Source organism: Rhea pennata, chromosome 14 (assembly GCF_028389875.1).
Source record: "Rhea pennata isolate bPtePen1 chromosome 14, bPtePen1.pri, whole genome shotgun sequence".
NCBI lineage: Eukaryota > Metazoa > Chordata > Aves > Rheiformes > Rheidae > Rhea > Rhea pennata.
This window is the reverse complement of record NC_084676.1, coordinates 15,171,022-15,193,806: the sequence shown is the minus strand read 5'-3', so window position 1 is coordinate 15,193,806 and position 22,785 is coordinate 15,171,022. Positions and strand designations below refer to the sequence as shown.

The following is a 22,785-nucleotide window of genomic DNA, read 5'->3' as shown; positions in this document are numbered from 1 at the left end:
GCGGGGCGGGCGGCGGCGGCGGAGGCGGAGCCGTCGGCGGGCGGCGGCGGCGGAGGCGGCGCCTCCGGGGCGGCGCCGAGGAGCGAGGAGGCGGCTCCGGAGCCATCGCGCCTGCCCGGGCGGCCGGCGGCGGCGGCGCTCGGCGGCAGGGGGAGGGGGGCGGGGGGCCGGATCAGCGGCGGGTCTGCGGGCCGGGCGGGCCCCATGGGCGGGTGTGTGGGCTCCCACCACGACTCCTCGGGCAGCCTCAACGAGAACTCGGACGGCACCGGAGGTGAGCGGCGGGCGGGCGGCGCCGCCTGCCCCGGCTCCGCGGGCGGCCGGGGGCCGGGGCCTGCGGCCGGCGGGGGACGGGACGGGACGGGGCGGGGGGCGCCGCGCCGCGGGCCGCAACTTCGCCGGGGGCGGCGCGGGCGGGTCCCCGGCGCCTCCCGGCGAACTTGGGAGCGTGCGGGGGGCGGCGGAGCCGCGTGTGCGCGCCGGGCCGCGCCGCGCCCGCCCCCGCGGAGCCTCCGCGGAGCCCCCGCGGCGCCGCTGCGCGGGGCAGGCGCGGCCGCCGGCCCCCAACTTCGTTCCCCGTGGGTCGGGCCCCTCGCGGCGCGTGGGGAGCCGCTCCGCGGGTGACTCGGGTCTCGGCACTGCTGTGCGTGTGCGGGGGGGGGGTCCCCATTTTCTCCCCTTTTCTCCCCCTTTTCTCCCGGGGAAGACGAACGCCTAAACCACCCTGTAAATAACAGTTCCCAGCGGCGCGGGTGCCGAGGCGGTGCGCTCTCCCCGGCGGCAGCAGCACAGCCGGGCCGTGAGCGTGGCTTACGTGGGAACGCAGCTGCGGTCTCGGTGGCCTTTCCCCTTGCGTTTTTTTCGCCCTACCTAACAGTCTAAATAATGTTGCCGGCTCTTTTTTTTGCCCCTTCCTCCCCCCCCCCCCCAGTCGCCGTAGTTTTGTGGACCCCTGATGTTCTGCAGCAGAGCCGTGTGTGCGCTGCGGTCGCTTGAAGTCAGCCCATCAGCAGGACTCTTGACTTCCAAGCAGTCCTCACCCATGCAGCCTCCACGGATTTCAGGTTGAAAACTGCTGACCTGGATCCGCATGGTGCGCTTTGCGGAGTGTTATTTAGTAGCCTGTTCTTACTATCAGGTGCCCCAGATGATGGATATTTTCAATGGCTTCTCCATCATTCCACAGTGTTTAAGAAGGGGGGGGGGGAATGCAGCTCTTCACAGTCACGTCTGAAGCAGCCACCTGCTGATTAATAGCAGACACACAGTTCATAGAAACACCATGAAGTCCAGCTGCTGAGAACTGTATAGGATTTAGTCGGATAACAGTCGTTAAAAGGGATGTTATAGCTTTGTCTAGTTAATGTCGTCTTTATTCTTCTCCTCTATTAAAAAAAAAATGGGAGTGAGTTATCTTAAAAAAATGCATCAACACTAAGCAAACTTTAAAAGTCTGGAAGACATTTAAGTGTCCCCAAGGAAAGGATCAGGGCATGCTAAAAGTCAAAGGAGAGAAAAAAAATTCAGAGCAGGAATCGTGACATTGCGTGCATGCACACACCTAAAAATGTTGGCCAAAAATAGTATTAAAATCTATGTTAATCTGTGTTGACGCTTGGTTGGAGACCTGCTTCAGTAGCTGGGTGTTCAGATGTGAGGTCGTGGGGAAGAAGTAACCTTTTGTTTTTAATTTCCTTGCTTTTTCTTGTATGTGGTATTCAAGGGATGAGATACAATATTGACAAAACTCTGGTAATTTTTTTCGGAAGAGAGTGTAATGCTGCTGTATTCTTACTCTCTCAGTAGCAGTGCACGAGGTAGACCACTTCTGTAAAAGTTGTCCAAAGGTTGCCGTCCCAGATAAATGGGGAGCAGGAGTAGCTCTGAATAAATTTAGGTAGGGTGAAGAACCCATTGTACTTGGGTGCATTGGAACAGCAGCTGGATTTTTGAAGATGTGAGGAGATGCAAAATGCATGTCAGCTGGCTCATGTTGATTCATGCGCTAAGGATAATGTTCCTTAATGTTGTCTCGCTGAAGTGAGAAGCGATGAAATTTCAGCTGAATTATATGCTTCTTAGGACTGTCTTAAATAAGCTCTGGTTTGCAATAGTCTATTTTGTAATGTTATATATCTGTTCCTGCTTCCCCCAAAAGAGTGTAGATCAAGCTGAAAGAACCTCTGAATATCTTTTATCACTCTAACTCCCAAGATGTCAGAGACTGGCATTCTCTAATTCTTAAATTTACAAATTCTGCAAACGTCCCTATGCTAAGCATGAAATGACTTGGTCTCTCAAGGGAGCCTGTGTCTTGAGGCATCAGAAGATGAGCTAGCCAAAGCATAAGAGAACATGAGTTTTGAGACTAGTCCTCTATAGGACCAGGTTGCCTTTTTATTTTCCATTTAAGGCTTTTTTTTCCCTTCTAAATTCTGTTTTATGGTCTTGTGCAGTGTAATATTTCAGCTTGTTGTCAATGAGCGGGGCTAGACTATATTATAAATCTGGACAAAGTGCTTGAGAACAAAAGCACTTCAGTTTTAACAAGAGCACTGCCAGTGAGGGACTTAATCTGGGGAAGTTTTGTCTTTTCCTCCAGAACAGAAAAGTTTCTTAGAGAATTATAAGTAATTGTGAGATTTACTAGATGGCAATGGCAGTGCTTTGTGTTTCATGAAAACAGGGCTAGATTTGGAGTCTAATTTGTACTAGTCTCAGTCTATTATAACCCTGTGAGGAGTCGGTGAAATCTTGCTGGAATATATCAGTGGAATTGAGATGAGGATTTGTCGCGTCCCTACGTTCTCCTCAGTGCTTTTATCAAAGTACGGCGATTTCGGTTGTTTCTCTGCTGCTCAGCAAGGCTGACAGTGCCTTGACCGCCTGCAGTTCCTTTGTCTTTTACTGGTGGTGTCTTTCAAGGTCAGAGAGATGCTTGCACTTATCCGGAGAACTATTTAATGTGTTCCGGTGTAAGAATGTGTTAATTGAAAACACCAGCTAAGCTAGTCTTGTACCAGCTTGCTTCAGTTTGTGTTGGTGGAAGCAGGAGTCTGGTCCTTAACAAGAATTAAACAGATGCTGCTCTGCCCATCCTACTGGAAATGAAACAGTCTCTTCAGATTGATGCCAGCTGTTTTCATTATCGCTGCTCTTTTTTAGCAAGTTTTCCTTCCAATGAAATATTGTTGCATCTAGACAAAAGTTCCTGGCTCAATGCTTTACAGCGTTATAGTCCAGCAGAGCTGTGTTGCAGTGTGTGGGTGCCCTGGGTGATGAGATGGATTTTTTGTTGGCCCTTTAAAGGAGACAAAGAAGAATAAAAGAGGATGGTTTGGTGGTCTGTAGATGTATCTCACAACCACCACCACGTTTAGCTCAGCTGTTATCTGTCAGATACTCAAGCTTTTGGGAACTGAGCACCAAATCTCTTCTTGCCTGTCTTCTGGTGTTGTCAAAGGTCACTGAACTTCTGCAGCACTGGCAGTGAGATTGGGAGAAAATAGCTATTCTCTGGCTGCTTTATATTTAGGTTATATGACTTCAATTGTAGTGTGTCCAGAAAACAGGATTTGGTGTTAAATGCTGGAGAACTCTGTGCTCTAAGTAAAGTTTAATTGCTTATCACTTAATTTGTTTGGCACAAGCAGAACAACTTGCTTTGCCAACTTGCCTTTCCCATACACAAGTCATTTTTGAAGGCCTCCTCTTAAATTTCTTTTCTTTTTTGGAGGGGATGGAGGGGGGGAAGGAGGAATGTTAGGAAGAAAAGGGACAAAAATGAACCATTTCAGTTTTCATCCTGTAAAAACTGTAATAGGGTAAAGCCTGTTAGAAGTTGCACATTACTTTGTCTTGAGTTCATCAAGACAATTATTTGTGTGGAATAATGAAAGGGCAGGAAATCAGTGTCTTGAAGTATGGGCGTTACGAGTCGTTACGGATTAAGTGTTTTGGCTGTAGCTGTCTGACTGCTCTTCTTGATGCGATGTTCCTCTGCCTGTTGGAGTTCTTATCTTCCTTCTTTGTTATAAAACAAGATGCTTCTGTCTGAAATTTGTTGTCTTTACTTCTACCACCCGGTAGTGATAAGGGGAACAAGCAGCAATAGGTCTGTATCTTTGACTAACACGCTAGTGTAAGAGATTATTAAAAGTAGAAATTCTTCCCACGGTATTTGATAAAGTGCTAGTGCTTCATTAAGTTCTGGAAAGCCAAATGTGGTGCTTGATCTATGCTTTTGGTCACTGGAAAACAGTTGCTGAAATATTTTCCTTCAGAGTGCTGTGTAATGCTGCATATCACATGTCTATTTTGAAGTTACAATAACTGCTTTCATGGTGCTTCTATGGAAGACTGACCAAGGGAATTTGCATGTTAAGCAGTCAGATTTGTTGCCACAATTGGACTAATACAGTAGGCCTATGCACAGCTAGCGCAGGGCTCGCTAACAAGAGTCTTATGACTGAGCAGTTAATAGCATTTGGTATGTGCTCCTTCTATCAGGACGTGCATCTGGAAGTGGAAGATCCTTTGTGTGTTGGGGGGACGGTAGCTGTTGACCGCAAGCTGCGGGAGTGATGCATTTCAGCACGTTGCACATTTCTGGGATTTTTATTGTTCTGTAAAAGAGGCAGTTCTAGACGTCAGGTAGCTCCCACTGTTTTGTAGAGCAAGCTTGAAACAAGATGTGACATGTTTTTGTAAAAATAATACTAAACTCGGATCTGATGTTAGCTGCTAGGTCTTACCGTGGCTTTTTTTTTTTTTTTTTTTTTTTTTTTTTTTTTTTTGATGTGCATCTCATTCAGGAAATAAAGTTTGGGATGGTGTAAAAGCTATTTTTAAAAATAGTATAGTGAGAAAAGCTTCATAGAGTTTTTATAACTTCTTCTGGATCTCTTGTGACTTCCACAGCAGTGCTTGAGGCTTTTTATGAGGGCTTTGTAATAAAAGCAGCCTTTAATGACCTATGTTCCTGAGAGCTGGGCACCCACCACCTTGTCCTGCTCAGTAGGATCTGCAGATGTTGTGCTGGGAACACCTGATAATTAGGTCCTAAGTACTGGGATATCACTTCGATATGACTGTTCTCATTTGTAAACCAGCAGATTGTTTTATTTTTCAGGTGATAACAAGTAACTCTTACTAAGTGAAATAAGGTGTTATTTTATTGTTCATAAAGGCTGACTAATGCAGCTGTTCTGTTCTCCTCTGGCATCATTCCTCTTCCTAATTATTTGTTTTCGAGATGATTTGTTTTAATTTCTCTGTTTGGGATTTCAGTGTTGAAAGCAACAAAATCATCCTTCACTGAATATTACGTACGGTAAATCGAACATTCTTTATGCTTTAAAGATTTTTTTTTTGATAAATGGCGAAGACTATTAGTTAGAAATAAAGATCGACCTTACAGTTAAGCCCAGCCAATTCCCACAAGTGTTCTTGCGGGTACGAAGAAGGGTCCAGCTGACTACTGCTGGACTAACCACCTAAAACTAAGGCTGAAAAGAAATTTGAAAGACTAACTGGATGAGCTTGTTTGAGAAATACTCATACTCCTTTTTAAAGTATCACAGTCATTTTTCTGCTTGCAGGGTTTTATATAAAAAACAGTTCTACCCTGTATTATAGACAAACTCTGTGTATAACTTGGTTACTTTTTTTTTAATACTGTCACTGCTCCAGTTCCTGAAAATTCAGGTTTCTTTGATCCTCTTTTTTTGACCTTAAGCCCTTTTTATTTATTTTGCAAGTTTCTTGGGCCTGCTACAGGAAGCTGCAGTTCAGTAGCCAGTAGGTGTTTTATGATCTTTCTCCAACTCTTTCTCACCGGATTCAGGGCAACTTCTGGAGCCTGCCTGGTGCGACATGACTGTCCCCTCCTCTCCAGATACCAGTACTTCTGCTGTGCATCATGGTTCTCCAAAGCAAAGCTTTGAAAGAGAATGCAGAAGGGGCTTGGTTTTCATCCCAGCTGGGATAATCCAGAAGCGTTTATTGCAAAGAGGTGCAGCTGGGACAGAGTAGCAAGATGCCTACCCGTAAGTGTCTGCTGGAAGGCAGGAGCCAGTTATTCACATCCGTCTTTCCTGCCTGCATGTGCTTAGGGTGAAGGGTTGCAGAGATTTCTTCTTCCTCTGGTTGGAAGTACTATTGGCATTTTATTTCTCTTGCAAGAGGCAGATAGTGAAATTGAGCCTTTCTGACTTTTGCTTATTCTGGGTTAAAAATTACTCCTTTAGACAGCCGGAGTCATAGTAAAAATACTGTAGACAGGCTGGCAAGATGGTCCTCAGTGACATCTTGTCAGCTTTTGGATATTGAATTTTAATGTGCCAGCGGGTAGCTGACCTTGGGTGGGTGCCAGGGCAGCTGAGAGTTTTGCGGGTATGTATGTTGGGTTTTGAGTCGTGTGTTTGCTTCGTTTGCTGGAAATAAGTGTTTCATTAGCTGACGGTGATGGCGAGCCGCTGGGGTTTGCGTCGCGGCTCTGCAGCGGGAGGTCCAGCGGGGTCAGTGCCTCGCGTGGGGCGAGAGATGCGGCGCTCCATCACCCGCAACCTCGTGGGAAAGGCGGTGGAGTGACCCGTCCCGCAGAGCGAGGAAGAGGAGAGGCAGCTGAAGTCGGTAACCTGGTTTCTGACCGTTGAATGAAACGCTTCCAGCTGGAATGGGAAATGCCGCAGTGAGCGTAGTCTGCCTCCTACATATTGTCTGGATGAAATCTAAGAGTTGAAGAAAGAGAAATGTTCTACTGTGGGAAGCAGAAAGAGTGCAAATTTTTTTTTCTTTTCTTTTTTTTTTTTTAAAGGGGGGGGGAAGGCGCCTCCCCCCCGCCTCGCATTGTCATGGTGTTTCTCCTGTGAAAAATGCAACAGTTAATTCAAAATATTTCCTTCCGAGTTACCAAAATTCAACAGAAGTAGTAGTAGTGAAGCATCCAAAAGCAGCTTTAGCACTCTGGCATTGCATTGCTTGTACAATCCGTGGAAAGCATCTATAGCGTGGTAGGTAACTTGATAATTTACCATGTTGACCTGTGCACAGTAAAATATGCAGGATGTCTAATGTGGTTTACTTAAGCTTCAGCTGGAACCTGAGTTTTACGTTTCCTGCTGACCCTGGGCCCGATCTCGCGGCTCTTGGTCAGGTAGCAGCTTTCTTTTCCAGGTGCGCGTGGATGAGCTTCAGGCAAATGAGCGGTGGCTAAACATGGGACAGTGCAGAGTGCGTGCTTGTTTTGTTTTGTTTTGTTTTTTACTATATTCCAAATGCTGAATGGGGCTGGACTTTCCTAGACTACCCTTAAATATTTAAAGAGACCTAAGCAAGCTGACGTCCTGGGGCTCCACGGCGGCGGGAGGTGCAGGGGCACTGCGGGTTCTGAAAGTGGTAAGTGCGCGAGCAACTAATACATGTGCTATTAATATACAGTCCTGAATTTGCAGGATCTGTCCTACATCCGTTTGACCTCTTCGGGCCTAATGCAAAGCGTTTGATGGTTGTGCTCTGTAAAGTAGAAATACTGGTGGAGAGGGGCTCCTTGCTGTGGTGCTTGCGGATTAGATCATTTTTACAGCTCCTCCCTCCTTCCTTTTCTCGGTGTCCCTTGCTCTCTCCCCCCCCCCCCCAGCAAAGATGATTTAAAAGCAAAAATTCAAAGCACTGCTTGAAAGCCATTTGTGGGAGGATATGGGCACAGTTTTGAAGAAGTGATTCTTCGCTTCTGTAGGAACTCGTATGTGATGAAAGTTTTTTTTTTCTTTTTTATAGAAAGGCATCTTTGTGCTGAAGATTAGCTAGAAGGAGGGGGTTTGAGAGTTTATGCATAAGCTATCATGTGGTTTTCCCACGTTCTCAAACATGAAAGAAAAAGCACTTTTACAAGTGATAGTGAAGAGTGCTTCAGCAGCCCTCAGTGAGAACAGGTGCTATTCGGGGGAAAGATTAGACTGAAATGTGAACATGTATAATATAATGCTGCAGATTGCATGTCATTGTTTCACGTTATTAAAAATATTTACCTTTATGCATGTTCCATCTACTATTATTGACACTTTTATGTAATACACAATGTTAATAAAATGACCAAAATTTTAATAACTTGTAATATTAATAATTAAATTTATTGAAAGTACATGGATATGGTAACCATAAATAAAACTCTTAGTTCAGACAACATATTAAATAGGAAAGTGTTTGTTACCTTTTTTGTATTAGAGATGCGTGTTGTTTGAGAATATTCTCAGGATCTGAAATTATGTTGGGAGCAGAAGTTTAGCGTTGGGACGTTGTTACGATAAGTATGTGGGGGGGGTTGTTTGTTTGGGATTTTTTGATTTAGTCATGAAACTCAATCTCTGCTCTCATACTGTGATCAAGGGCACTCCGGATTCATTAGAGAAATCTCATGGCGTTTACTTTCTCATTTTTCTGCCACAGAGCCATCATCTGCTGTGACTTCTTGTCCGTATGGGTAAATACAGTCTTTTTATAAAAGAATACCTATGAAATAGTGGGTAGTACCTGCAGCTGGTGAATGCCGTTTTCCTATGCCATTTTTTTTTGGCGACATGCTGCTGTTTGAACAACTAAGACTACTTTAGGACATTGCCAATTGCAGGATGATGTCCGTCTGGTGAGAAGGTAAATAATTTAAGTAAAAATTGCTCTAATTCACACACTTCATATGTACTGCCTGAAGTATTTCTTGGCAAAAGTATAGCAGAATGCATATGTCTTGTATGCCGCACTTCTGAATGCCTTCATCGTATTTCCAGATGGATTTGCTTCATCTCTGATATGGTATAAGTAAAAGCTGTGTGTCTCAAAATAATATTTTTAATGCGGCATTTTTAACTCCCAGTTGGGCTCCCCGTTGCCTGCAGGAGCTCAGAAGGCTCTGCCTCGCGCGCGGGGCTGTGCTGACGCTGGGAAAAGGGCACCTCGTTTCTCTGAACATGTCGGAGGCTCTTGGTGCACGTCTGTCCTGGAGGAGAAAGTCCCTCTGATTCTGGTCCCTGCTGGATCCATGTTCCTTCTCACAAAGACTGAAGCGGGGTTGAGAAGCCATGAGGCCATGAGCAATACGAAATTTTGATAGGAAGCAAAATTTGGTGTACGAGGGAAATAGTTTGGGAAGGATGAATGCTACCTGGCGGACTAACCGTTTTGCTGACTCCAGTTGGATGTTTTCTTAAGGAGGCTCTATTCGGCAGCAGCAGTATGCTAAAATACGTTTAGGCAAAGCTTGTCGCTCCACTTCTTCACACCTCTAACTAGCATCGTACTTCTCTGTGGCAGGACTGGGTCTGGTTGTCCGTTCAGGACGTGATCAGAATGTCCTGCTGGCTGAGGAGCAGTGAGTCCCTTCGTTTTGTACTGTGTATACATTACGTACATAAAATGCACATAATGAGCTAACCAGATGAATGAATGATAGAATCACAGGTCCCAGCTGAGTGTTAGTGCTTTGAGGGATGAGTAAGGGGAAAGCGATCAAACATCTATTTAAAATTAAAACAACAAAAAAAGCATTTTGGAAATTGTTTGTGAATTACACTTTGTCTTGGCTCAGTAAAATACATTCCATATATATTTTATGTAACGTACAAACACACTTGTTGCTATGTGCCTACAGAAGGATGTTAAAAACACATGGGTTGCCATAAATACGAAGAATTATTGAATTAAAGTATGTTCTTTAAAGTGTAGATATTATTTGAAGATGAGTTTATATGCTCATTTGAGATAAGTTTTCTTACTCAGTCACTTTTGTGTCAGCTTTTCACATCTGTACATCTCAATTTTATCTTTATCCAAATCTAAAACTAGTTCTGCTGCCAAAACGGCTTGAATTGCAACAGAAAACCGCATGTGTGTTGAAATCACATCGCTTGATGAAAGTCACATGCTTTAAATCAGTCATGTATTGTATAGACTGACGCTGATGGTACTTAATGCAACGTTCCACCACTGTCTTAACACAACTGAAACAAATGCTTTCATTGTATGTATCCAAAACACTTCAGCTGCTGCATTGATATTACAGCACAAAAATGGCTCTAAAAATAATACAGGCTCAATTTTTAGCTTTAACTGAAACCCCACAGGAATGGAACAAGGGGGAATGCAGAATGCTAATCTCTTGGTTGGGAGAAAAAGGAGCAGCATTATTGTCAGAATAAGGGAGAGAGCATGGATACTGCGATTTGTATTGCAAGGAAACACTAGAACTAGTGTTCTTGAGATGTAAATAACCCTCCAGCTCTTAAACTCGATAACTTATGATAGATACTCAGAAAGAGTGTTTATTTCTCTTGATACGAGGAAGAAAAGAATGCAGTGTACAAAAGGATTATTTTCCTGCTAGCTTCCTTCTAAAAACAATTTGACTATATTTGGGTTATTTTTTCTTATTAAATAGCATGGACCTTTAGAAGAGATGGCTCATTGTTGTTGCACAGGCCACCACCACCTCAAAGAGATTATTATGTAAAGAATGCCTTATGTTCAAATACGGTTATCCAAAAGCTTTTTTCCTTTTGCTTATGTAAAGTAACATTAAGTCTTACTGTGACTTGGAGCTCTGAGGATGGCTGCAATGTTGACAGCTCCCCTCTTAATATCACCTCATTCAAGCAGGGTGGACCCAAAGTGAATTCTTGACTCCTAATCCTAATGTCTTGCTACCTTTCTGACCGTGTCTGTTTAGGGGTAACTAATGCTCTAGGGTTCTCAGTTTTTAGGTGGTACTGCCTCATTTCTGCATCGCCCAGCTCAGGAGTCCTTCATTTACCAAAATCCTGTAAGATGTTAGTGGAGGTGAGTTTCATGACTTGTGTGTGCCGTGTCTCCGTGGGATGTTCACACATGCTTCCTAGCAGAGTGGCAGTGGTCTCTTGTGTACCTTGCCCTCCTAAATACCAGTCTTTCTACTAGTTAGGTTTAAAGTGGGGGAGAAGAAGGAGAAATCATGACTTATGATTAAATTGCTGTTCTAGCTTTTTAGGTAGCCTGAAATGTGAAATACTCTGCTGGTTTTGGACAGTAAGTGGGGAAAACACGGCAACCACATTTGAAATAAGAGGCGTCTGAGTTCTTTGTTTAATCTTTAACATAGTGGACTTCACTTAGTTTCACCGGTGAAGTTGTCCAGGCATATTGATTTAAGTGCTTACCTACCAAACAGTCTAGGAGTAGAAATTTTGGGGTACGCTAGTTCGCAAACCCAAATGGAACCGCCACTGTTGTCTCCATATGCTTGTGGGGATCTAGCTGATTGGCTTCATGTTGGAGCTACAATTGTACATGGAAAATGGGCAGACTCTTTAGTTCTAATTTCCAGACTTCGTCAGTCCCGGGACAGAGTTGGTGACAAATGTCAGAAGAGGTCTTGCTATTCAGACACTTCATCTTCAACGTCAACTCAAAGAGCAACTTTTTCCCAAGAATTTATAAGTAAGCATATTTAAAACAGTGCTTACCACAACTTCCTCAAAATTCTGGATCAGAAAATAGGCAAGTGTTTCTTTTGCATTTTATATAACTTATGGAATATCACTGTACTGGCTTTATCATCCCAAAGAGGGTAGGTGTTTCAGTATATTTTAGGAATGCAAGTGCAATTTTTATATTCCATAAATGGTCTCTTTCTTTTGATTATATTCTGGGAAAATGGCATGCTGCAGAATTGCTGAAGAAACAGCATTAGCTTTTTTTTCTTATTTTGATGAGAACTTACTACCCAGAGTCAATAATTTGCATTAAGGTCCATATTAGTTAGGAAGATGCTATAGTTACTTGGGGTTAGGGGAAGAGGTGTTCTTGCTCCTGACTGTCCTGGTTTGTTAATATCTGGTGGCAGACTGGGAATGGAGATAAGCTGTGAGAGCTGCTATCTGATAACCAAGCCTGCTAATAGAATAGTTTTAGAGTAACAGCATTTTGGCTTAAAACAAGGTTGTGCAGAGTCCAAAACGAAGTTTTGGCAAAGACTTCTGTATTTTCTAGTTCAGTGCTGTGTCAAACAGAATATTCCATGTTAGAAATTCTACCAACTGATCTAATCTTGTCTTAAACCCTTTCCAAGTTTGCCTACTCAAGTATGCTGTCACTATCTGATTGCTTTTCCTGCCAAATTTCCAAGCTGAATTCATCTTCCATTGATAAAGTCTGCTTCTGACTGCTCACTGCAGTCACCTTGCCCTCTTTTACGTTTCTTGTTACATTACTATAAATTAATAGGAGTTTTTTTCCAACTAAGCAAACTATTTTCTTGCCATGAAAGTCGTATTTAAGTGAACGGCATCATTTTTTCTGCCTTGTTCTTAGTTTGAAACTTCTGAATATAATTCACATGTTTATGTTGAAGGTTAATAAATGAGGAACCCAGTTTCTTGGAAAATATTTTTTTTTAACAAGGTGTTTCAGTGCAGATTATATATGAAAGTCAATTTTGATGCTGAATAATGAGCCTGTAATGATGAGCTGTTTTCAGCTGGGAGAATTGGAGTAAATGCTACGAGAAGCTTTTGTGATGCATTTTTCTCATGTTCATCGTTAGCTTTAACCGTTGTCAGTACCTTTGGATTGCATAGATTGTTTTTTTTTTTTTATGGCTAATATTATAGTCAGCTACTCTTGTGAAAATTAAGTTGAGGCTGATGAACTGAGTACCAGATATTTTATTGACCTGTCTTTAAATGTTCATAGCAGTAGCTTTTCTAAGCAACGTGACCACTGAAAACACATTTCAATTGCCAGCTCGGGAAGATTTGGATCAACTCCTGCTCTTCCAGTTTTAGGTATCTTAAATGCCAAGAATTTGTTCCATTTCATTTTTTTTTCTTTTTAGCCTTCGTTTATAGAATTTAGTTTAGTAACCAGAAGCACTTACTATCCAACAATACTGTCAAATATCACATGGATATAGATTAGACTTCTAACTTGAGGAAACAGGAAGAAAAAGTAGTAAAAATAGTGCTGGTAAATGTTGCCTTTGTGGTTTTTTTTTGTTTTTGTTTTTTTTTTTTTTTAAGTCTTCCTAAGAAGCTAATTTTTTATAAGCTTAATCAAAAAAAATTTTTTTTGGGGGGGGGGGGGGCAGTAGTTCTCTACCTTTCTCTGATATTGAATGCTGAAGATATGTGCATATTCTTTTTGGATATGAAGGGATTCTGCCTTCATCCTAAACAGGGAATGTTTCTTCCTTTTCAACATAGGTCTGAAATCCCTTTCTTACAGCATGAGATTGCTACTGTGGCAAAATTTATGTTTGCATCTATGCTCTTCTGAGAAGTCGAGGAGATTCCCTCTGCCTGTCCAAGGGAAAAGTAGAAGGAAATCTGCCCCCTCTCCCAAAAATGGGGGAGGAAAAAAATTCCATCAAAAATCCCAACCTTTTGCAAATGCTGTTTTGTCTCCTCAAAGGGGAGGATAATGCAGGTGGGAGCAGACATGGGGAGATCGTCCAGTCCACCCTCTTGCTCAAAGCAGGGTCAGCTGTTGTAGTTTGCATACGATCATGCTGCTGGATATCAGCAAAAATAAAATTTGAGGCCTGTTACCAGCACTAAGAGATGCTTCTGTTCTGAACGTTGAGTATTTTGCATTGCTTTTAAGGACTATTAGAGTAAAAAAGGAGCTTCCCTTGCAAATGAGACTGTAAATAGTTTATCTCCCAATCAGTTGCGAAAATAATGAGAAAATTCTACCTCTAAAACTGCTGAACAGCAGTGGGTTAGAAGAGCTGGAAAATGAGGAGCCTGACGGCATCAAGACATGTTCAGCATAGCTGTTAGGAAATATTTGCTGAGATAAACTTCCTATCTAAGAATGAGCACAGAAAAAGATTTCTATGCATATGTTAGTGCATAGATTTCTGCTATTACCAGATTCCTACCAAATGAATTGGAAGATACAAGTTACTCTATAAAATGCTGTTGTTCGGGGAGGGGAGATGACTACGGTTCAGCAGTAAAAACAGAGGTTGGTGCGGAAAACTAGAAACTAATCTTTCAGATTTAATATGAAAAGAACTAAGAAGATTCTTTCGATTTTATTTTTCCACCCAGTTTGCTTTCATCTTGGACGTATCCATCCAAGGAAGTTACTCTTCCTACACCGAAAGAATCTCTTGTTTCATACTGCTTTTCTGATGACTATGTTTAATGGTCTCCATTGCTAGTAGTGTCTAAATGTTGTTGTTGTAGTAGGGAGAGTGCTGCAGACCGGTCGTCATAGTTTTGTGAACTGAGGATACAGTTCAAAAAGTTGGCAGCAGAGGAAACTGCTGTTGGAAAAAATCACTGCCCAGGGACTGGCCTGCGATGAACAGAGCTGTATTGCTATGTTACAATTCCAACCATATATTTGCAATTCTTAATTTTGATGCAGAGTTTTAAGAGCAAGAAAACTAAAATACTTTCTTTGTGCATTTGTTCTGTTCACTGGGGGATCTGAAAAGGCTTCTTTCATGTTTACTGTTTCTGATTGCTACTGTAATGTAGTCGGAAGTGGAGTCCCAGTTCTGCTGGGCCCTGAACGAAAAGTGGCCCTGGATTTAAGGTGCTCTTGATCCGTGCTTCAGGGGCATGGTTTGCTCGTTAGAGTGCCAAACTTGGTACAAGCCGTATCAGAGCTGCACTTGGGTCCAGTCATCTCTGTGCATTTGTGTTTTAACTGCTATAACCGACAATCAGTATTTTGCTTTTGGTGTTCAGCAGTCCCTTTGCCCTAACAGGAGTTATACTTGTATAATAAATATATGAAAAAACATGGTAGCAATGGGTGGGGGGTATTACCTGAGTTTCAGACAGCTAAAATAAGAACCTTTCTTTGCTAATGCTTTCTTACTCGTTACCAAAGTTCTCATCCTTAGATTTGAAGCAATGCTTGTTTTCCCTTCAAGTAAGGGGGAAAAGGGTGAGGAAAAGCTCTATCTACTAATTTAAGCTTCTGGCTCAACTTCAGAACCAGAGAAGCTTTTCTCACAGAAACGTAACTCTCAAAAAGCGGAATTAGAGCACAGTTATTTTTAGTCCGATATTACAATATTTGTCTTGAATTATGTGGAAAACTGGGGAGGGTGCGTCTGTCTTAATGAACAATACAACTTGCACTTAGGGGTAGTTGTAACAGTGGAGAAGTGAGCTCCCCTGAGCCTAAGGATGTTTGAGAAGAGGTGAAGGTAGCCCGCGTTTGAGGCCCGTTTCAGCTGTTACTGCACGCGTGATGGCTGAGATCTTTGCCAACATAATCATTGCGCTGCCAGTTTTTAGCATGTTCCGAGTTGCTGAAAATTAAATGCGTTTTAAATCAAATTATATCCAGTAGCGATCTCGTCCCTTGAAAGGAAGAGAAGTTACTTAAGCAACGTGCTGTTGTGTCTGCTGGGAGAGTGACGCTCTTTGGAGAGCAGACGTGGCTCGGTCTGCTAATGGAGCTGAAGGCTCCTGTGCACGGGAACATCAGGAGGAGAGCCAAAGGTGCTAAAGGTGGAAAGGTGCTGGCTGCTGTGATCTCTTTTAGATCTTTAATTGAAGCCGTTTAAATTAAGAGGGTGGTTTCCCTGGGCTGCTCTTAGGCATTTCCATCCTGCGGAGAGAAGGAGGCTCCTCTAGAAAGATGTTCCTGTGGAAGCGGACGTGTGGACTCAGGGTTGCTCCGAGAAGCCTGCCTGGTTCCACTGGCTGTAAATAAGGAGATTATTCTCCTAATTTGGGAACCTTTAGATAAATATCTAATGCATAAATATCTAAAGGTGGATTGCATCAGTACTCTTTGACCTTAGGTTGCAATACACCGATTTTTTTTTCCTAGGGTAATTTGAGTGGGTTAAAATGGCATTGAATGGATGTAGTTTTAAGGCAACTTTGCGTGAGTACTTCTTGCATGTGTCCACATGCCCAAACACATACACGCATATGTGCGCTTGCATATATCTCTATTTATATGCATGAGTTGCAACAGAAGGCTTTGGTATGTGTGGGATATGTAGGTATTAAGCCTTTGAGAAGGCAGCTTGGTCTTTTGAAGTTGACTGGGCATTATTAGGAAATAGTGCATAAAATACTATAAAAACACGTGATGCAACTGTTCTTAAAGGAATCCTGTTTGCAGGTGGAAGTTAACAAAACTTCCCTGTATTTTGCGGCATCACCTGTTAAATCATTTTGAAGATGCTGGGGGTGAAAGGCTTTTGAACATTCACCTAGTCCTGCAAATTATATCAGTATAAATATGAAGAACACTGAGAAGTCATTAAACTTGTAGAATTCCCGACGTGTCCTCTGCCAAAAATAATCCTCCCCTCAAAACAAAATAAATCCCCCCAAAAATCCTTGAAAACCGACTTTATGCTCACATTATCCTCATGTACTGCTGGTTCTTGTCATCTTGCAATTGCTACATATCCCTCCTGAAGAAAGATTACTCCGTGGTAATTGTGTTAATCAATGATGCAACTATTATCATGTAACTATTATTGCTTGTTATGTAGCAGATAAAGTAAGCTTTTTGATTAAAAAGTGAGCCAAAAAATCATCATCTCTTTGTTTGTTTGTTTGTTTTTCCTTCTTTTCCTCTTCTTGGGTATGATTTGTTTGCCTTCCTTTCCAAGTCCTGGAAAATGGGAACCATGTTCAACCCCTGTGGCGAGCCTTCTGATTCTGCGTAGCACTTGTTCTGTCCCTAAAAGCTTTTACAGTGGAAACTATGGTTGAAAACAAGTTTTAATCAGGAAAATTCTTGCGGTGTGCTTTTGCGTTTTGTCCATATACTTATTCCACATATATTTAAATGTCCATGGAAACTGGAAATGTGAGAATGGATGTGGCCCTTCAGTGTGGAATAACAGTCTAACGAGGGCCCCTGCTATCGCGTGGCAGGGGAGGCAGGCGCGTGGGGAGCCGTCGGGTGCTCCGCGTGGCTGCGTAGGGAGGAGGAGAACTGTGTCAGTCTGCTTATACTCAGGAGAAAGTAGTTTTTCTCCTGTTTCCATCCTGTCAGAAGATCCTAGTATCATGGATCTTTTCATCTGGAATTGCTCTCCTTTCAGGGCATGGGGAATTTTTAATGTATTTTTTTGGTTTTGTTTTTTTCTCCTCTAGTTTCGTAATCTCCGATATTCTGAGATGCAGAAGGGGCTATCTGCCTCTGCTACAATCTGGTCCTTGGTTTTGGTTCCCCCTTGCCCTGTTCTTGCAGCTGTTTTAATTTTATCACCTGATGCAATCACTTAACTGAAGTCAGAGCTTGGCAGACTCTAGTGTCCCCTTTAGTTTCTCTGGCTCTTTTACATATGATTTTAATGCAAATTCCTGTCCTTCGCATAGCATAAACTGGAATGTGTTGCTGGCTACATCTGAGTTTTTGACAGGAGTTAATTTTCAAACAAATCTTTCCAAATTCTATTTTCAAGCATTTGTTGCTGTTCTATTCTAACCTCGCAGGGGGCGGAGGAGTAGACTTTCTTGGTATCACGAGAGAACTGCTGATAGCTTCATATTGCTCTTGTCTGAGAAGACTGAGTATTATTGCACCTATGATTCTGCTCTGCCTTTACACCCCTGCTTACAACACTGAGTTTTCTCTGGTCTTAGATGCTAGAGTTTTTGAGGAATAATGATTTTTTTCCCAGAAGAACAGATAACAATTTAGTTTCAAAATTGCTTATTAAAACCTAACTTGAAATATCATTCTTCCTTGAGTTTTTTTCATTTGTTTTGGAGGATGTGCTGTTAAATTCAAAGCTAGAGTTTGCCTTGTTTGTGAGCATATGTACTTCTGTGAATAAATTTTCAAGTCTTAGCTGGATCCTGGATCCAGAAAGTGTTGACTATAGAAGAGAAGTAAATGCGTTGAGGGGCTTTGTTTTGTTTCATTTTGTATTTAACCCTGCATGGCTTGAAGCTACCATTTTGCAAGAGTTTTGCCCTACAGAGACTCAGTGTACACAGTCAACTGTTTGAAAATTAAAATTGATCTAGCTCTTCTTTTGGTACCTTACTGTTTGGGAGCACCTGGAAACTGTGATGTGATCATTAAGCTTCTGCAGCCATTATTTTATACATATATATGTATATATATGTCATGATGAGTTGCATTTTACTAATGGGAACCGAGGGGCAGCAGGGAAGGAGTTGCCCTTTTGCATTTGCAATGCTGTGTGCGTTGTCCCACCATTACGCATTTGGTGTGCAGCCTTTCCGTGCCTGCAGGTGCTCAGAGCAGAATCATGGGGAAAAGGAGGGGTGGATCTTAGGTAGAGACTAAGGTGGAGGACTTCTTAAATAAGAAACAAGTTAAAAGCATCCAAAAATTGATGCAGAAATCTTTTGTACGTGAATATGAAACAGGAAAAATAGCTTGTAAAACAGAGCTTTGTAAAATTCTAAGAAATGCACTTTGATAGATTAAATCATTAAAAGTTTGTTGGCACATCCCTCGCCTGTTCCTTCAGCTGAGCAATTGCCTTTCTGTTTCCCAAATGGCACTTGGGGAATATAATACTGAACTGTAAAATTAAATCATTAAGTTAATGTATGGTATCTTTGTCAGGTAAGATTCCTATTTTCAGCTTACACTGATCTCTTAATTAACTGATGAGCTTAAGTAGCTGAGATACACTAATAGTGCATTTAGTTAATTGGCTAATGTGACATTTGATTCCTGCCAATAACTAAGACACTGGAATAAATTCCAGGCATGGAATTAGGTCCTGTAATTTCAGCTAATTTAATCATTGGTCATTGTAAAAATGGTTACCTACTTGGAGACTTTATTTTTGTTCCTCTCTGGAATTCACGACTTCTGTGCACTGGAAATGTGCTGTGGCAAAGAATGCGCTGTTCCAGATAAGGATTCATTAGGAACATTAAATTGGGCATCGGTCTTGTGCATTATACCTTATACTGGACAGAGACTTTTAAACTTCAAATTTTGGTGAAAGGCTTTACTGCAACATGGCCCAGTGCAGATCACCACCGCAGTGAGATGGGATCTGAAAATACAGCTGCTGTTTTGCAGCTTTTCCTGAGCCGTCTGACTTTAGAGGAACCTGACAGATTTCAAGGACCTCTGTTGTTTTGAGAAGAGTTCTCCTAGCTAGAACTGAGCCGTAGTGGCAAGCTAAAAAGCTCGAAGTCGTTTTTAAACTAGTTCTCAAGCTATGCCATGCTGCCGCAGCTTATTTCGGTTGGGGCACTCAGGTGGGAATCCCCTCGGCATGAGCGACGGAGCCGTCGGCAGACGTCGGCCCAAGCGGGGCACGTGGCGCCAAGACTTCCCGCTTCCCCTTTGGCTCTTCCTTTTCTGACCTTCCTTCGGGCCTACTGAACAGAAGGGTGAAGAGCTGCAGGAGCCTGCGTTTATTTTGTGGTAGCAACATAACTTCACTGGTGGTGGTTTTCTCCTCGGAAGCCCTCGATCTTCCACAGGTGCCGGGTGCGTGGGCACCTGCGCGTGCGTGCAGTCCTGCCGACCGGCCTGCACCTCGCCGGCCTGGCGTCAGCTGCAGGGCTTAAAGAGATTCCTCAGCTAAATATTTTTTATAATTACGGAAGGATAAAAGGTAATGCTGCCTTTGTATGTGTGACTTTTTTTTTCCTTAGATGAAAGCTGTGCTGGTGTTGTAAGTACTTGTCGTGCGCTGAAGCACAGACCAGATGTACAGCAGATGTCCCTGTCTGTCACCTCCTGAATTTGGAGACTCCACGTTGACCTTCTGTGCTCTGTCAGAGGGTGTGTGGCAGAGGGTCGTGCTGACCACCAAACTCCTAGGAGTTAGGTCAGTGTGAAAGCAAAGCTTTAGTTTAAATGTAAATTAAACTGAAATTTTACCTCTGTCTTGCTTGAAGCACACAGAAATTGGCTGGTAGCGTGTACATCCACAGGAACCACTTCCAGCACTTTGAATTGTTAGTTTTCTTGACAGGTGATACCTCATTCCAGCCTCCACTAAATGTGAAGTTTTCCGTGGTAGTTCATAAAAATTGATTGCTGTGGAATAGTTAAGGAAAGGAGCACCTTACTAAGAGAGGAGGGGGGTTCTGAGCTGATGACGTTGATCTGCAGCTGGAAGTGATGGACCACTAATTACACTAAATCCACGCCAGCAGATGAGACTAGCTGGAGCTGTTGGCTTAGAACAGCAAGCAGGTGCTAGCATGATCAGAATAACTTCACATAGAGTGTGCCAGGCAGCAGATCTCCACTTCACGGTTGTATCTGATGTGTTGAAAGTTTTTCTGTTAACTGATAGGAGGAATAGATGTGAAAGGTTTTTAGGACTTTTAAAAATGAAGTTGCTAAATTACATTCTTCTCGTAATGGGAGACTGCAAACATTGGGAGTTTGTAGGTAAGCTCTGCACGTGTGTCCCTCTGCATCTCACCACAGCTTCCAGTTACCCATACTGTGTGCAGCGATACTTTGTTTTGTGCACAAGGGCCTGCGTTGATGCCAAGTTCTCAGCTGTGGTCAACTCTTAGCTTAAATCCTGCTTCCCTGAAATAAAAGGTGGTGATTACATTATACAACCTACCTCAAGTAGAGTATGATCATGTTGCCGACAGCTTGTTGCATGCTGCTTGTCATAGATTTCCAAAATGCTAGTCCATTCGTGCGTTGTGGATAGTGCAAGTTAAATGTCTTGGTGCTTGTGCGATGTGATTCTCAAGTGGATAAATCTTCATCCCCCTGAGCACCTTGCTTCTGCCATATTGATAGCAGGGTCAAGAAGAGAGATAGATGTATCTACTAGAGACAGTAGCAGTCTAAATTCTGGTGTAAATAGCACTGAAGGGTGGTAATGTGGATAATGTTTATCCTTTGAAGGTTTTGCATCATAGCATTAACAGAATTTCATGGCTAGGCTGAAGGTAGGATAATGGTGTTGGAGTTAGTATAGCTGCTCCTGTTTTTCTTAGCAACTGCAAAAGCAGAATTAGAGGCTCTCGGTTTCTGCTGATTCTGCATGATAGACACCCACAGGCAGCGTTGCTGTCCGCTTGCTTGGGAGCATCCCTGCTTTGTTCATGGCCACCCCTTGACCAAGGAGCTGAGGATCTGAGGTGGTGACCCTGCAGAGGCGCTTGTTCCCTTTGCAGGTTCTCATCTGTCAGGAGAAGAGGCATTTGATCAGGGACCTAATCAAAACAAGGAGAAAATGTTTTGCTTGTGCTTCCAGTAGGAAGCTGGTGGGGCAGGCAGAACAGCATGGTTGCTGCTGAGGCCTTTGAAACCTTTATAAACTAGCAACAATAGAATTACTACTAGGAAATAATACTAAGCTTTTGGTGGAACATTTCCTTTGAAAAACTTCTGTTTGAAATGCCGGAACAAATAGCAGTGGAGTGCTTCAGGGAGGAGGATTTTTGCAGAATTGGTCTATCCCACGCTGCTTGCTTGGAGCACGAGTAAATGTCAGGGTTCGTTGTCCGTGGTCTTTCAAAGCTGCAGAAGCAGAGGAACCTTCCTCGTAAAACCTGAACGTTTCTTTCGTTTTGGTGAATTGTGTGAGGAGGCACCCTGGTACCACTCGTGTTTCCGTGGAAAGCGACCCGCGTTACGGCTACGTACCCCGGCGCAAAGCGTGCGTCAAGACTGCCGGGGAGCCGGCTAGAGCCTGTGTGCCCGTGAGTGCATGGGGTTAGATGGGACATTTGGATCTGGTACACCCTCGGGGAGCAGATCGCGCCACTTTGAAGATTTGATTTCTTGCTGCAAAATAGTCGGCGTCTTTGAAACGCGAGGGTTGATGTGTGACAAGCTGCTTGTAGGTACGAGGCATGTCTGGTTTCTTCTGCATTTCCTGTTGGAAAAGGTGGCAGAAATGGAAAATACAGTGTAATAGCTAATAATTAGCGTCAATTTTCCTCTTTGTCCAGCACATTTAAACGCCTTCGTCCTCTCTCCTGTTTTATATTTCATGCTGCGAAGCCTTTGGATTGATTCTGCAAAGACTGAGCACCTCATGTGCGGAGAGGCAGAGGAAATATTGTGCCTGTATGACTTGTCCAAAGCTGCCTGTAATTACCAGGGTAACTTGCATTTTATTCACTAGGTAGGTGAAGCTGAACTACCATGCAATTAACTGGTTTTGGAGAAAGGTGCTGGCAAAGAGCTGAGGAAAGACTTGGAGAAACGGGGGAGGCGCGTTCCCTGCTGCCGCGTGCCTGGCCGGCTCTCGGTGCAGGGGTGGCAGGGGTGACCCATCCCGTCGGGACTGCGTGCCTCATGTCGTGCTGGAACATGAACCGCCTGGCAGCTGAGGCGGGTGGGGTGCAAAGCTCGCTTTCGCTGACCAGATCACTGCCTTCCATTGGTTCTTTGTTTGCTTTTTTTGTTTTTAATTCCTTTGCCTGCACCTTTTCAGGTAGGAGAAAGGGAAAATAACACTTGAGGTTGGTGGTTGGGTTTTCTTCTTGTCTGCGTTTCCATCAGGAAATGTTTTCCATGCAATGTTCTTTTTTTCTGTTTTTTTTTTTTTTTTCCCTCTCCTGTTGCCTGAAAAAACCTAAAGCTTAGTGTTAAGTTTCACAGGTTGTCTCAGATGCAGCATTTGAAAAGCTCCTGACTTCCTCGGCCTCTTACCCCGTCATATCCCTGGAAAGGTTGCCCAACCCTGAATCCTACAGGGACTGTTGTAATAGGTGTTTCCTTTGGCTTTTCATATGAATCTTAATGCGCCTTCATTTCCTTGTTAGGAAAATGATTATTTTGAACTGTATCTAGATGTTCATACTGAATTACAAGATACCTTATGGGGAAATTAGC

At 43.2% G+C, this 22,785-nt stretch overlaps 1 protein-coding gene across 1 annotated transcript in view; it reads left to right on the top strand.

Annotated features, from left to right (window-relative positions):
• The first annotated feature begins 202 nt into the window (after window positions 1-202).
• Window positions 203-22,785, top strand: part of UBTD2 (ubiquitin domain containing 2) — a 53,572-nt gene continuing 30,989 nt past the window's right edge. The window contains exon 1 of the mRNA XM_062587143.1: window positions 203-274. Coding sequence (XP_062443127.1) covers window positions 205-274 — 70 coding nt within the window. The 5' untranslated portion in view covers window positions 203-204. The remainder of the gene's footprint in view (window positions 275-22,785) is intronic.